General features: G+C 45.8%; 1 protein-coding gene across 11 annotated transcripts in view; it reads left to right on the forward strand.

The window, feature by feature from the left end:
- The window catches only part of NRXN3 (neurexin 3), an 897,015-nt gene that overhangs the window by 536,862 nt on the left and 345,042 nt on the right, over positions 1 to 15,111 (forward strand). For 6 of the 11 annotated variants that reach the window (XM_008505178.2, XM_008505179.2, XM_030451653.1 and 3 more), the window contains exon 1: positions 5,588 to 5,945. The exons of 4 other annotated variants lie outside the window; for them this stretch is intronic. In XM_008505178.2, coding sequence (XP_008503400.2) covers positions 5,702 to 5,945 — 244 coding nt within the window. In that variant the 5' untranslated portion in view covers positions 5,588 to 5,701. Of the gene's footprint in view, positions 1 to 5,587; positions 5,946 to 15,111 lie in introns of those variants that run through there. One more of the 11 variants, XM_008505183.2, reaches the window with a different exon arrangement.

Genomic DNA, 15,111 nt, shown 5'->3' on the forward strand with positions numbered 1-15,111 from the left:
GATTTCTAGCAGTTAAATTGGACTCTTGACAGAACTGAATTTCATCTTCTGTCAAAACTCCCAGTATTGGTTTTGGCTTACTTACTGGTAGCCCACAACAAACTGATTGTAATCGACTTCCATTTCTCTTCTCACAACTGAACATCAAGGGTTAGATCTCCTTTCACTGATGTCAGTCCACTGGCTTTGTTAAATTTACTCACTCTGACACAAATTGAGAATAAAACTAGGCTCCAAATATTCTGCATAGGTTGTTTGTAGGAAACTGTGGTCTCTTGGAGCTGAGCTGAAAAGAGAATTAGACCTGGCCTATGTCCCTGATAGTATGTAAAGCATGTGCCTCAATTTTTGTAGGTAACTGGGCTGACTGCTCTATTTCCAAAGGTACCAAATACAACTGAGAACTACAGTAACCACAGTGAGTTGGTTATATGCAGAAAAAGCACTGCATAGCAGCAGCTAGGTCGGTGGTCTTCAACCCTCTCCTGGAGCAACCCTTCTCTTTCCCTCTGGATGAGTAAACGCTGATAATTCTTTCGTGCTGCTGGGTCTTACTGGGTCTCTTGAGGTTGTCTGCAGAAAGACGGTGATGACAAGGACAGTGGGGCACCAGGGACAAGTCTCAGAGCAGTTAATTCTGACAGCACTGCTGAGAAACTTCCCACCTTTTCGTCACTGCTGCGCTCAGCAGTATTTGAAGTAGCTTCCTAAAGGCAAAGGTGTCTGTATGTCAGTCTCAAGCTCTCGACAGCATGGAATCTCCTCTGGTTTATTTTACATTATTTTATTTAAGACTCTGTTTTAAGATTGTAAGTGAAACCTGTTCTCTCCCTCCTTGTTCTTGGAAAAGTACATTTGAAAAAAAAAAAAAAAAAAAAAAGACTGTTTTGAACCTTGAGAGAAACAGTTCAGGCTGGGAAAAGCTTTTGGGTTACAAGCTGTTCTAGCTGACCTTATTCTCTTAACCTTAATTATATAGTAATGCATTGGCTAATGCTGTTATCCTCTGCTGGGTGGAGCCAGATGTCATCTCTTTGCCAGTCACCCTGTATTGCTGAAAGCTAATGGAGAATCCCCTTTGGATCTAGTTTTAGATACTTAAGAGAGATGTAGTGATTTTAGAGCAGAGCTGACAATTTCATTTCTTTTTCAGAAAAGTACAGCAAAGTAATTAACAGCTAAGGTTTAACAGGAAATATAGACAGAGTTGTACTTAGACAAATACGGTAGAGTGCAAACTTTTCCTGGGCTTGAAGCCAACTGGATTGCTTTCTAGGACTCTAAAAATCAGAAAAAATAATGCTTTATTATTTCCCATTTCTGCAGAATATGGTGGCCCTCTGCTCTTTTAATTAAAGAAACAGCCATGTAAGAAATATGAGTAGTTTTCTCGTATCTGTAGGGAGCAACTTCTGATGGGAAACATTATTCTTTAAGGTGCCTGTCTCAGTTCTGAAGGTGCAAGGGCATTTAGAAAGAGACTGTATGCATAGCCAGATGAACTAAACCAAGGAAAATAACAATGTCTATTTTGAAGTCAATCTGATGGGAATAATGCTGAAACTTCACTTCTGCCTATGAGCTTCCCCTTGACACCCGAGGGGGAAAACTGCAATTGAAATCTGCCCTCTTCCTGCAGCAGTGCTGCTAAATAAATGAGTCACCTGTGAATTACAGGGCAGTAAATACATCCACCAGCACCTAATAAAGCAAGGCAGAGTGAAGTTCCCAGTACTTTATGGTGTCACCAGAACCCTATGATGTATTTACAGCCAGCTTCCCAGTTTTTTTTTTTTTTTTTTTTCCTAATTTATTTTTATTTTTGTACTGTACTACTACAATTTGGCTTTCTTGGCCTTTCTCCTTTTTGCCTAAGGTGGTTTATGCAATGGTTTGCAGCACAGTATAGACAGGTGATTGCTCAGCACTGGGACAACACACAGCATCTCACTGTTTCTCCTGTTCAGGGACTACCAGGTATTTTCTATCTCTGGCCAGGGCATTTTGAGGGAATGCTCATCTCCTTTGTACATCCCCTGCACCTAAGCTGGACCTCTGTATGTGGGGAAGTGTTGGTGGCAGACTGAGTAAGGAGAGGATCAGTGATTCGTGTTGGAGCCTGGTAATTTATTGTCCACTGAGGGCTCTGCCTCCTACAGCAGTCCAAGATGGGGCCAGTGTGAACAAGGGCTCAAGTACAGAGAAGAGGTTGTGTTCTGCCAGGCTGTTAAAAGGCAGTTAAGATACTAAAGATGCTACCATAGTTTAGTCAATAAAAAAGTCCCTCATCTGTTTTCCCTTTTTCAGCAACAAGGCAAATAGCTGCAGAGAAGTGGCAAGTAGTGTATCCATCCCCTGGTCTGCTCTCTAGAATTGTGCTTCCTAAAACACATCAATTTTTCATACAAATGAATGAGTTTTCCACCACCACCTTCTGGAGAAGCAGCACTGAGTCCTCAATGTTTTGATCTGGAGTCCCCACTTAAGTGGTTGATCCTGTCATGTGTGGTATATTCTATCCTTTTTGTAATGCTGCAGCAAGAGAAAAGGAAAGTAAAATGATGGTAGATCTTGGCGCATTGCTGATAACTATCTGGGTCTGAAACCTATTCTGAATAGATTTCCTGTATTTTACAAATAAGCTATTTGTTTAGCTGTATTTAATATACACCCTTTCTTCTTTTCCCTAACACAAGCCACCTACAGATTAAAACAATGAATATTTTAGACTACTTTTTCTGTGGACTGGTTGAAAATCAGGACTTCTGTGTTGAAGGATTTGAGGTGTATGCTAGCAGCATCCTCATGAGTTGGCAGCCTTTCAAGGGTGATATGCCAGGTTATGTCTGCCCTCTTCTCCCAGCTACAGTTAGGAGCAGGAAGTGGCTTCTTCTTGAAGACAGGATCCTTCTGGCAATCCTACCACATACATAGCAGCAACCTCAACAAAACTCGGGGCCAGGAACAGTTGTCTTGCACAGATAAAATTGCTCTGAGCCCTGTATATGGCACTGTAAATCTGTCAGCCAGCAGGCACCTGCACCACGGGTTACTCACCTCTGTTTCTTTCTGTGTGCCCTGTTGTGAGGAAGGATGATATTCACACAAAAATCAGTCAGAAGTTTATGTGTGCTGGCTAGGATGGAGAATCTCTGTCTGTTCTGTTCAGTTCCCATGTCTATCAGTCACTCACTGGCTCGATGTCTCTGAGCCTGTTTCCTTATCTGCAGAATGCCAAGATAATACCTAAAGCTGTTGAATGGCTTTGTTAATAAAAGATTTTAAAGCACTCTAAGATTCTTAGGTGGCAGATGTTGGATAAATTTGAAAGTAATATTCTTGCTTTCAGCTTTACCATCCACAATCATTGATTAAACCCAGCAAGACACTCAAGTGTTTCTGTCTGCTCTAGCCCCTGATTTACATCACTTAAACTATAAACAAGTTACTGGAAAAATAAATTACAAGCATATGAGGTTCAGTGAGAAATACTAGGTGAGAAATTCGGGCTGATCGTGACTAGTTAGTGGCGTGTTGTAACAACCTGAGATCAATGACCGAAAACATTGCATCCCTGCATTAGGGAAATACGTATGAAATGAGTCAAGTAGGTTTCTGAGGCGCATGTGTGCACACCTACATTCAAGGATCTAGAAGGGAAAACAAGGAAACTTACAGTCATAAACAATTTATTCTGGTTTGAATGAACAAACAAAGGAGAGGAAGCAGTGCAGTGCACTGTGAGTCCTGGGGCGGGCTGGCTCATTTTTCCAGAGCTCCTTATTGACTCCCAGAATTGATCTTGAATGAATCACTTCAGCGTTGGTGCCTGGCTAGCCTAGGGTGGCTGGGGAATTTTGCTATGCAAATTGATAGGCAATGAATTTCTAGATAATGCTAACGTGTTTTTATTAATTTATGGGCTGCAAACTCGAGCTGGCAGCCGGAGGATTAAGTGCAGTTATGCCTGTCTGGACTCTGCTTGTTACTGCAGGAGCATTAAAACAAGCAAGCACACACAACCCAACAACACTTTACAGAAGCAATACGGAGTTTTAGCCAGCGTCAGTCATTCCTGCGTCCCTGTGCAGCTGCGGCCGCAGGACAAGCTCTAGGACAGGGCGGCGGGATAAATGAAGGGCGTCCTTATGGCACGGCAGAGGGTCGGGCAGTCTCAGTTGCGCGTCCTCTCTCCGCTCCTGCCCCTCCGGCTCCGCGCCGGCGGAGAGATGTTCCAGGCACGACACTGCAGGGCGGGACAGCGGCAGAGGGGAGGGAAGAGGGGTTGTCCGTGCGAGGCGGGCACGCTCCGTCCCCCCACGTACGGACCGGGGCGCGTTTACCCCAGCGCTGCTCGGGTGCCGACGGAAAGGGGCAAGGGTTGGGGCAGGGGTTGCCGGCGCTCCCCCTTCACCGGGGTAGGGCTGGGAACTCCAACAACACTTCCGGGGTGTTCCCCGCCTCTCCAGCGCCGCCAGTCGCCGCCCTCCCCCCTCGTCGCCCGCGGGCCGCGCTGGAGCCGGACCCGAGGCGCCGCCGCCGCCGCCGCCTCCTCCAGGGTGGTTGGGGGCGCCGAGCGTGTGTGTGAGGCACCCGGCGTATGAATGGCGGGGGCGGTGCCGCCCTCCGGCCCCGCCTCCCCCCGGAGCCAGCCAGTCCCTCTGCGGAGAGCTGCGGCCGCTCTCATTGGCTCTCCCTGGCCGGGATATTTGCATACGGCTCACCCATTCGTGGAGCAGCTTCCCCGGCCGCCCCGGCTGCGCTTCACCTGCGCCGCCGAGTTGCCGGCACTTGGCGCGCCGACCGCTAGCATCCCGCCCCCGGCTCCGCGCCGCTCCGCGCCCGGCTGGACCGCGCCGCCCGGCCCTTCGGCCTCGCCTCCGCGCTTTACTGCCTGCCAGCTTGCCTGCTTGCCTGTCTACCTGCCTACCTACCTACCTACTTACTTACTTACCTACCTGGGAAGACTTGGCGTTGCCCTACCCGGCTGCGCAGGGTTAATCGGCTTGAGCTCTCGGTCGCCTGGATCCGGTGGAAGGAGGATAACAATCCAGATCTCTGTGTGTGTGTGTGTGTGTGTATGTGTGTGTGTGTTGCGCGCGTGTGCGTGACCCTACCAGTTCTGCATTGCAACACTTGCTAGTGGAGAAGCAACAGAACCCCCCTGGAATTGGGATAAAAAAAAGAAAAAAAAAAGTCAAAAATTTACCTGGGGTCTCTGGCTTTTTTCTTCTTCTTAATTTTCAATAGTCCCTCTCAGTTTAGTGAGAGACAGGGATCGCAGGCAGGGAGAAGTCCTCAAGGACCCCGTGATCCTGGAGGAACCTGACAAGTGCAAGCTTCAGGACCCTCGCGCTGACATGTGCGGCTTTCCTGCGCTCTCCCGGAGGCTCGGTACGGCCACGGGGTTCCTGGCACAGTAGATCCAGCCCTGAGAAACGGCGCGTCTTATTCTTCTGTGTGTGGTTACTAACCTTCCCCTCTCCCCCTCCCCCCCTCCCCCCTCCCTCCTTTCCCTTCTAGCACACACTTTCTCGCACAGACACATACTGTCTCTGCCTCTTGAACATACACGCACACTCTAGAGCCTCGGAAGCGACTCTCCTTTCTGCTAGCATGGGTCCCCTGGCATCATGAACCTTATCCTCTCTCCCTGGCTGGAATTCAGACTGCCCGTCTGTAGGTGCTCTGTGCCTTGACCATGCACCTGAGAATAGACCCCAGCATTTGCCCGGGACGCCGCCCCGCCTGGACCCTGTGGATGTGCTCCCTCTTTTGGGGATGTATCGTCAGCTCTGTGTGGAGTTCCTCTAACGTGGCTTCTCCTGCCTCCTCTTCCTCGTCTGTATCTCAGGCTCAGTATGAGCATCACTTCCACGGCAGCAAGCACCACTCTGTGCCTATTTCTATCTACCGGTCCCCTGTCTCCCTCCGAGGAGGACACGGTGGGTTCCCACTCTTGTTTCTTTCTAACCTTTTTGCAGAGCAGCTGGAGCAGCAGAGAGCGAACATGGGCGATGGCTGGGGCTCTGGGGGAGGGAGGGGGGTGTCTTCCCAGTCCCTCGTATTTCCGCCGTTAGCTTCCCTCCCCATTAACACTCTTTTCTTCCCCTGTCACCTCCCCGAGAGAAAAACCGGCTAAGAACGGGCCGTTTCCAGAGCTAACTTCCCCAGCCGGCGTGGTCCAGGAGGACTGAGGGAGGGGGCTCGGGCTGCTTCGGGCAGCTCCCAACATCTCGGAGCAGCTGGAGGGACACCCTCTAGGGCTGGAGATCTTTAAAAAGAGGATCAGTAACTCTGGCTCCCGTCCCTAGCCTACTCGTAGCGGCTGACAGGGTTCTTGCAGCAGCTCATCTTCCCTGCCGGCGTCCCTCCCCCGTTTTCTCGGATGCTCCGCTGCGGGGGAGGCGGCCCGGTGTTCGGGGGAGGCTCCCGCCTCGGCTTCTCCCCTGCCCGCTTGCTCCCTCGCTCGCAACTCTCCTTGGTGAAACTGTCGGGTGGCTCGGGGTGTACTAAGGAAACGGCGAGGTCTCCCTACCCTTGCTCCTGACTCCCTGCTTGGTGCCTGGCAGTAGCTTCCCGGAAGACCTAGGGGAAGGGAAACATAGGGACTGGGTTTTCCACTCTGGCAGCAAGGGAGAAGGGGAATAGAGAGTCTGAGGGACTCCACGGGAGAGGGGACGTCCCGTCAGTATTCTGTCCCTGAAATGCTGAGCAACGCTCAGCAGCTGGACCAGCACTACCTCTCCCGGGCTCTCCTGGGTCTGTCCACTATGAGAGGAGTTGGCCCTGGCCTGGCTGACTAGGGGACTCACCCTCATCTCCACTTTCAGCTCTGCCTGAATTTCTTCGCTTCTGCCTTCAGCCACAGCAGACAGGGGAGGCAGGCAGGGCAGGTCTTGGCCCTTTTCCTGCAGAGCTGCAGGTCAGGGTCAAGTCTAGCCAATCCCTGCTGAATCCTGTGGTAGCTCTGCTCTGACACCCCTTAGGCAAAGGTAGTGATATGCTGGAAAGGTGACTAAAATCTCTGCTATTGTACCCAGCCCTGTGCTTCTCTATCCTCCCAGCTTGCTTTTGCTTTAACTGTACCTGTTGGAAACACTTCGGGACAGGGACTGGCTGATCCCCCACATCTCTTGCTTTAGTGCAATAGGGACTACCCAACATGGTTATTGAGTATTGCTACAAATAACAGGGCTCCTGCTACTAATGATTAATAACCCCATAAAAGAGTTTCACATGGGTGGTGCCTAACAGATGGTCTTGATATCTGGCATGGCAATGGTTCCCTTCCCGTGTGGTAACCTGTTTGTCTTGCTTTTTGGGATGTGAGCTTTGAGGTAGAAGTGGAAGACTGATAGGCTGACAAACTGCTACCACTTGTGTCTGCAGTACTGGCTGCGTGCATCCAGCTCAACCCATTTTGACCAGTGCTGTTTCTGTCTGAAGTCCTCACCTCTGCAGCAAGGTGTTGTTCTGCAGCACTGTGGGCTCCCCCCTCCCTACCAAAGCACCCGCAACCTGCCCTGCAGTGCTCCCAGTGCACCCACCAGCAGCTCTGCCAAAGTACCTTCTGCTAGCGCAGCCCTGCTCTGCTGGTGCTCAGTTGTGACCCCACAGCATCTGCCTCCTGGCTTTGTTCCTGTGCCCATTCCCTCTCCAATGCGCCTCAGCTCAGAACCGCAAAACTGAGCTCTTTCTACAACTCTCTCAGTGTACCCATAGCTTTGATTGGAGGTCCATCCCTCTCTATGCCATTTGAACGCTTCAGACAGCTCTGCTGGACATCCAAGCACTTAGCTGTGACACTCTGGGTTTCAGTATCCCTTTAACACCAACATAGCTCTTAACACATCCTCCTAGCATCTACTGCAGCCATGTCATGCGGCATTTCAGTGAAGTGTCCCAGGGCTGTCCCCTTTCTCTCTCCTTCCAAGTGGTCCTCTCCCTCATTTCTGACACTGGTTCTTCTTCTGACCCTACACAGACAGGCTTGTCTAGCTGAGTGCTGTTGTGGTGGAAGGGGATAGCAAAGTCTGGCTCATAGGTCGCTTGTGAAGAAAAGAGACAAGGATGTTGTAAAATGGTTAGTGGTTAGCCTTGATGTAGCAGGCAGGCAGGACTCTGAGAAAGTTCACATTTGGTTTCTTGGTCAAGAAGTGATAGTTCTTTTCTCCTTGATGAGTCTCCCATCTGCCCTGAAGGCCCAGTAAAGCCTCATTTAAGAGCCCTGAGCAAAAGCTGTTATCAACTTCAGTGAGAGACAGGCATTTTTTCTATGTCCTCATTGCAGTAAGGAATCGAGAAATTGAGAGAGCTCAGGGAGCTCAGGCCAATACATAAGCCAGCATGAGATTTTTTCTTTTCCTTTCCTAATCATGCCATGTAGCAAAACTGGCATGGAAACCCTCTTTGGCCACAAGTAAAAGGGATGTTGGGGAGGGGGGGGGGGAGTGGGGGACGGAAAGAGAGAGGAAAGAGAGGAAAAAGAGACCACAAAGACAGCTGGTCCTGTAAACACACACATGGCTTATTTTTGTGTTTTTGTTCACTGTTGCGTGACAGAGGCCCTTGGAATTTGGATCTGTGACAGTGCTGAGGAGTCAGATCTCAGGGAGGCTATGCACTCCATGTGTTTCTGGGATTCTGTTTTTTTTTCTTTCCTAGGAGAAAATAAAATTTCACTCTGACTCCTGCCCTGATCAATGGCTACATTTATACTTGTTTTGAAAGGAAACAGGTGATGCCTGCAGTCACCCTGTCATGTTGTCTCCCAGTGACCCCATCATGGCTCAGTTTTCTTATCTATAGTGGGTTTTTTGTTATACATCCCAATAGATTTCAGCCTGTTTGAAGATGCAGATTAGCGCCGAGAACAGAGGAAAGGTGAATGTCTTGCAAGCAGCAAGCACTTGTTTGGAGTCTTAGTTCAGTGCTCCCCTTTAAAATCAATGCAAAACCTTGTGGCTTAATTTGAACAGGACCAGGGCCAGTTTTGGCAGTATATAACCACACTAGTGTTACAAGAGTTAATTCTGAAATCACTAATCTAGCGCTTTTCAGTAGTTGAGATGCAACCTGCAAATGTAAAACTCGGCACAGTGCATCTTCTCAAGGAGAAAATCTTTGTAACAGGTTTACTTCCCTGTCATCCATAAAGCAAGCCTGGTTGGGCAGGGGACTTCTGCAGCTCAGAGGATATTTCTTTTTTCAGGTGATGACCTTCCTAGACTGGACATTCCTAGACTCTCTCCCCAGACAGTAGGAAGCAAAAGTCATGATTCTTCATTGTTTCACTTAAGGGCTTGCAGGACAGAAGGAAGAAAAAAATCTGTCTGTGGAACAAAGTTAGGGTTGTATGTATTGAAAGTCCACCCGTGCTTCCCCTCTGGCTATCTAGCACATTGCTGGGTCAGCTGTTTTACCAGAACCTGCAGCAGTGGTTTCATAGCCCCTCTTTCCAAGTCTTTATTGCCTCAGCTGATGAATAATGCATACCTTCAGTCAATAGATAAAATGAAGATATTTGTGCATTTTTTGTCTCAATGATGAATGAATTAATTTGGTTTCTCCTCCAGTTTTTTGTTTCTCTGGCTGTCCATAATGGATGGGTGGCAGGGATGCACAGAGATCTGTGATGCCCTGTGCTGGTTGCCCCATCCTTCGGAGTACTGCTGTGCAGCAGCAGCTGTGAGTGCAGTGCTGTGCCCAGGGACATTTCTCTTTTGGTTTTGATTTTGTGGGGACTACGCTTGCTCAGGCTGTTGCACAAGTCACAGCAAAAAGTGAAGGTTTGACACGAGGACTGATGTAAGCAGTAACCAGATCTTGTAGGTGTTAAGTTGCAGGCCTTGGTCAGTTCGTAGAAGTTCTGTCATTTATGTGAAACATGTCAATCTCTTTAATCTTTTTTGTTTGTTTGCTTGCTTGTTTGTTTGTTTTGTTTGTTTGTTTGTTTGGTTTGGTTTTGGGTGTTGTTTTTTTTTTTGGTTAGTAAATGAGAACAAATGCTTGGACCAATCAAAGAGTGTTTCTATGAAGATATTTTGCAAACCAGCATTGAAGCTTGCAACACAGAGTGGTAACAATGTACCCCCTCATTATACACATCTCCTTCGCCTAGCTAATTCTCCAGTATGTTCTATTCCTCAAGTGTCTTTGTTACTGTGATCCCACCCTTCTTGTAGAGTAGAAAACTAATTCCCATCCTTGGAACTGCCTGTTCCTCAGTACTGAGCAGGACTTTCCCTGTTCTTCCTTCATTGGGAGGTTACTTCAATCAAAGTTTAGTAGCTTTAACAAAAGGGAAAAAAATATCCTATAGAGAGCAGTCAGTGATCCAGTAAAATTAACTTCACTCAGAGCTGAAATTAGGATTGCAGGTAAAGTCTGCAAAGGTGAATAGCCAGAAGTCTTTCTGTGGCTTGTCTCTAGTCTCTGCTAGAGCCTAATATTTTTGAAAAGACTAGTGATTCTGTATGCTTGAATATTTGCATTTTCTTCCTCATAAACATTAACAATTGCTTATATTTTTAAAGAAAGACGAGGTCTGTTCAAATTGATTCAAGCGGTCTGTACAGAAATCTAAGCATTCAAGCTCACTAGTCCCTTGTAGTCTTGTTTAAGTGACCATAGCTGAGTTTTGCACTCCCTGCACTGGGTCTCTATAGCTCTTCTGAAGAAGTATACTTTTAGCTGACCACAGAAAAAAATCTGGTATATGCAAAGGCTGTTTCCTTAAAGCAGTATTACTGTTTGCAAACTTTTATATGAAGCTGTATCTGATCAGGTGCTTTGACTTCTCATTCTGCTGTCCATGGAGTGCTTAGTACTAACTTCCAATGTGGACTGGCTTGCACTGTACTATAAAATTGAAGCTTGAGTCTGTTTGCCTGGTACTTGATCCCGGGAGATCCCAGTAATATGAGATCTGGAACATGAAAAACCTAATCTTACTGTTGGACACTGTCATATTATGATATATATATATATAGAGATATATATATGTCTCTGTGCCCTTTGAGAGATTTGTCAGAGGGTGCTGCTGAAGATGTAGTCTCTTAAGACATGTGCTTAGAAAAAAACCCCCTCTTCTGATAGCTGCTTTTTGCTTGCTCAGTATCTCATAGCACATTCTGCAAAAAATGGGAATGCTAGTCCTGAGTCAGAATTAGGTCAGGGTTTTCTTTCTCCTTATATTTCCTTTGCAATTTAGGCTGGAGAGCGGTTTCTTCTTCTCTTTATCATTTCTGCATTTGGATAAGATAGCCCTGACTTGTCAAGTAACTGCCACATTCTACTGCAGAGGTGACTGCATTTCAAAGACAGATGAAGGATCCTGCTGTATGCTTTGTATAGGCATTGAAGTTATAAAGAATACTGGGGTATGTGACATAAACTACACAGTCAGAATGCTGCAGAATGAGAATGGTACTTTTCATAATATTTCTACCTTTAAAAAACAAAAGACATTTTTATTAAAGGTGTTGACCAGTTTTTCTTGTTTTGTTTCTTTTGGGTTTTTTCCTTTCTCTTCTTTTGCCATGGCATGAAAAGATATACTTGAATAATGTTACTGTAATCACTGGGTTATTTCATTCAGTGCTGTTGGAAGCTCTGAATTTCTTACACAATTCTGACTAGAAGTAGGAGAGTTTACCTAGGTTGTCTAAGGTGGAAATATTGAAAAAAAAAGGTTAGCCTTCAACTGGACACAGGAAAGTTTCATATTTCACCATGCAAAAGGTAACTGAATAAAGAGATGGAGCTTGTAAGGGCAAGGAATGGAAGTTTGGTCTGGGAAGTACACAGGATAACCATATTTTCTCCCTTTCCATGTTCTGCACCTTAAGAAGGCTGGCTATCTGTGTAGTTGCCCAGGATGACAGTCCTGTGTGAAGTGGCACACATTTTTTGGTTTGCATTTCTGTTTTAGTGGGCTTTAGTAACTATGACAGATCACTTGCATTAGAGACTAAAAGATAGTTTTCCTGTCTTCTTTGTAACCTCTGCACATGCTGTTGACCAGTGACTCTGATTTTTTGTATGACCTTGGTGAAAAATTTCCTTTCTCTGTGACTTGTTTCCTGTATCTGTGAAATGAAGAGAAAACCATTTATCCTGGAGGTGAAGTGAGCAGTCCTGGTGTACCTGTGTGCTTTAAGATCTTTGGCAGGGAGCCACAAGAGTGTTTTAAATCGCAATAGTCCTCTTGGGCTTTAGATGTTGGAGCAACTTAAAAGAGCAGCCTGCTTCACTCATTTCTTGAAGGACAAGCAAAACGCCTTCAGATTCTGGACACAGATCCCAGTAGTGTTTTCCTTCTTACCTTTAATGCCTGGACTGGCTTTAGTGCCTTATTCCAGCTCCAAAGGAGCAGGAGAGCATTTCAGACGGAATGCCGACTGTGCCGAATTCCAGGCAGCCAGTGGAGCTGGAGGGCTGCAATTTGCCACAGCTCCATCACCACTCTCAGAAATTACTTCTCTTGTGTTTTCTTCGTGTGTGTGTGTTGTTTTTGCACATTAAAACTACTTATACCCCTGAGTGACTTTCCCCCAAACTATGAATTTAAAGTACTTCCGACACTGTCTTTTAGAATTTGAATATAATTATATGCTTTGGGTTTATACTGTGGTTTTTGCTACATAAGAAACTAATGGAAATGATCTGCTTGTTCCTGTAGTTTTCAGATTATATGCTTTAGATCTGGGGATGTATATTTAGGCTGCTTTTCTGTAAGGTGTATTAAAATGAAAATGAACTTGGTGTGAGCCATAGTGGTTGCTAAGCATGAATAGCAGGCTGATAAAGGACATTACTAAATTGATCCAGTGCTAAGGTTTACTTTATCATTTCTTAGTTTTGCACCTTTCATCACTTTGCATTCTTGATGATGGAGGAGTGTGGAAAGTGCTTCACAGTCTGTAAAGGGCCTTGTGTCTGCAGAAACTCAAGGGACAAGGTGAATGAATCAGAAAGATGCAAGATGTTGCTAAAAAAAGACCCTCTGCTTAGTCTGTGAATATCACATGGTAAAGAATCAGAGACAACTGTTTTCTAGAGGGCTCATAAAAAGAGCACCATCAGGCTAAATCATCTGTTTATTCGACAGATCAGGCTTCAGGCAATAACTGTAGAGTAAATCCATCTCCAGGCTATGCTTGGAATGTGGTTTTGAATTTGGAACAAAGTATGATTATCTGCACCAAGCAGGTCAAATGATTGCTAGGGTAGAGGAGGTTTTGGGGTTTTTTTCCCAGGCATTGGCATCCTTAGCATCATGCTGGATGACATCAGCTAGGATGTGTTTGGTGAATCCCTTGGTTCCTTCCTCATCTTCTGTGCTGCCCAGCAAGGGTATTCATGACTCAGAGTCACGGCTGGATCCTGCAGTTGCAGCATCCTGCTGCTCCTGCTTCAGCTGGCTTGCTTAATGACCCTAGCCAGTGCAGATGTTACAGGGACAATATCTGGAAGTGTTCCTATCTAGCTGTTTCTACAGGTTTTCTGTTTCAGTGCACAAATGTCCCCCACCACTGGTGAAGGCTTCCGACTATGCTATGAGGACAAAGCAGGAGAGTACAGAAATTTCTCAAATAGAAAGCAGTTATGGAGGAGTTAAAGGAGAGGGGACACAGTAGATAACTGTGCACCAAGCACACTGATTATTAACATATGTTTCTCCTTGTCTACAGAGCATACATAAACACAGCTTTAGAGAAGCCAAATCTACCAATATTTTATTAAAACTGAAAACTTTTGACACTGCTCATTTTGTCAAGCAGGGAAACTGGGTTCTTAAGTATGTGATTATGCTAGCAAATGTTGCAAAATGGTTTGAGATCTGCCTGGTTTCTGGCACAGTTGCACTCCAAAGACAATAGAAGCTTGTAGTTATATAGTCACATTTTCTACCCACAAGTGCTTTTGGTCTTTTAGTACCTGGTGAGGTGAAAGTGGAAACAGTAGGCAAAAGCTCTTTCATTTTTTTCTTGGTTAACTTGTCTAATGGTAGCCAGTCTTACACTTTTTTCACATTCTGATTATTCTGCTGATAATTATGATCTCCTGGTCTTTTACAGAGGAATTTGTCGTTCACTGATGTCCACTGAGTGCAATGTTTTTGCAGTGACCTACATCTAGATGTTTGCTTCCATAACCTCTCTATAGGGTTGCAGGAGAACCCCCTGCTGCCCCAATGTCGAGAACCCCCTGCTGCCCCAATGTCATGTTGTCTTTGCAGTTTAATAATGAAAAAGCTATTCCATGTTTTTCTGGTCTTACTCCCCTGTCTGCAGTCCAGCATATTTCTGTCAGTGTAGGTTTGCAAGATACTGATGGTTTTGAATGCCTTTTCACTTTTTATTATCTCACTGTTTTCCTTCCTGTGCCCTCATGCATTCAGAATCAGTTCATTAGAGGCAAGGAAAATGCAAATAAATTAATTTTCCTTGAGAAATGTATGCAGCACCTTCTATAGGCTTGGAAGAAAGAAACAGAGCAGAGAATTCATACTGTCTTCTTTTTTAACTTTTTTTTTTTTTCTCTTTTGCAATTCTGAAGAAAAGTGTCTGTGCCCTGCAAGCATTCCTTTTAGTTGGTGACTTGTTTTTCTGTTACTAGGCACTATGAACACCCCAGCACTGAAACAAAATAAGGTGATGGGGGTGCCTGTCCTCCAGAATCAATATGTATTAGCTTAGAAAAAAAACCCCCCAAAACATATATATATTTGGTTACCCAAGATCAGGGTGGCAAGGGGTAATGGTGAAGACATTTTTTCTCAGCAGCAGCACTGAGTAGCACTGTGGACAAGGACCCCCAAACTTTTTTCCTAGATCTGTCACTAGCTTACTCTGACATGCTGGATGGTGAATTTTAGGGTCACATCATATATTGCCGGGTGCTTCAATTTCCCTATGGTGTAGTGTAGAAATGTTATGAGTATTTAAAATCTCTTCAGATCCTGACATAATACATGTGAAATACATGTGAAAGGAAAAGTTCTGTGTTGTTATTGTTCTTTCCTAACTGGAAAGATACTTCTGAACTTCAGCTGGAATACTTGGTCCTTTGAATTCAGGGACCATCACAGTGCTATGGCTCTTG

The sequence above is a fragment of the Calypte anna genome, chromosome 5A (genome assembly GCF_003957555.1).
Source record: "Calypte anna isolate BGI_N300 chromosome 5A, bCalAnn1_v1.p, whole genome shotgun sequence".
Taxonomy (NCBI): domain Eukaryota; kingdom Metazoa; phylum Chordata; class Aves; order Apodiformes; family Trochilidae; genus Calypte; species Calypte anna.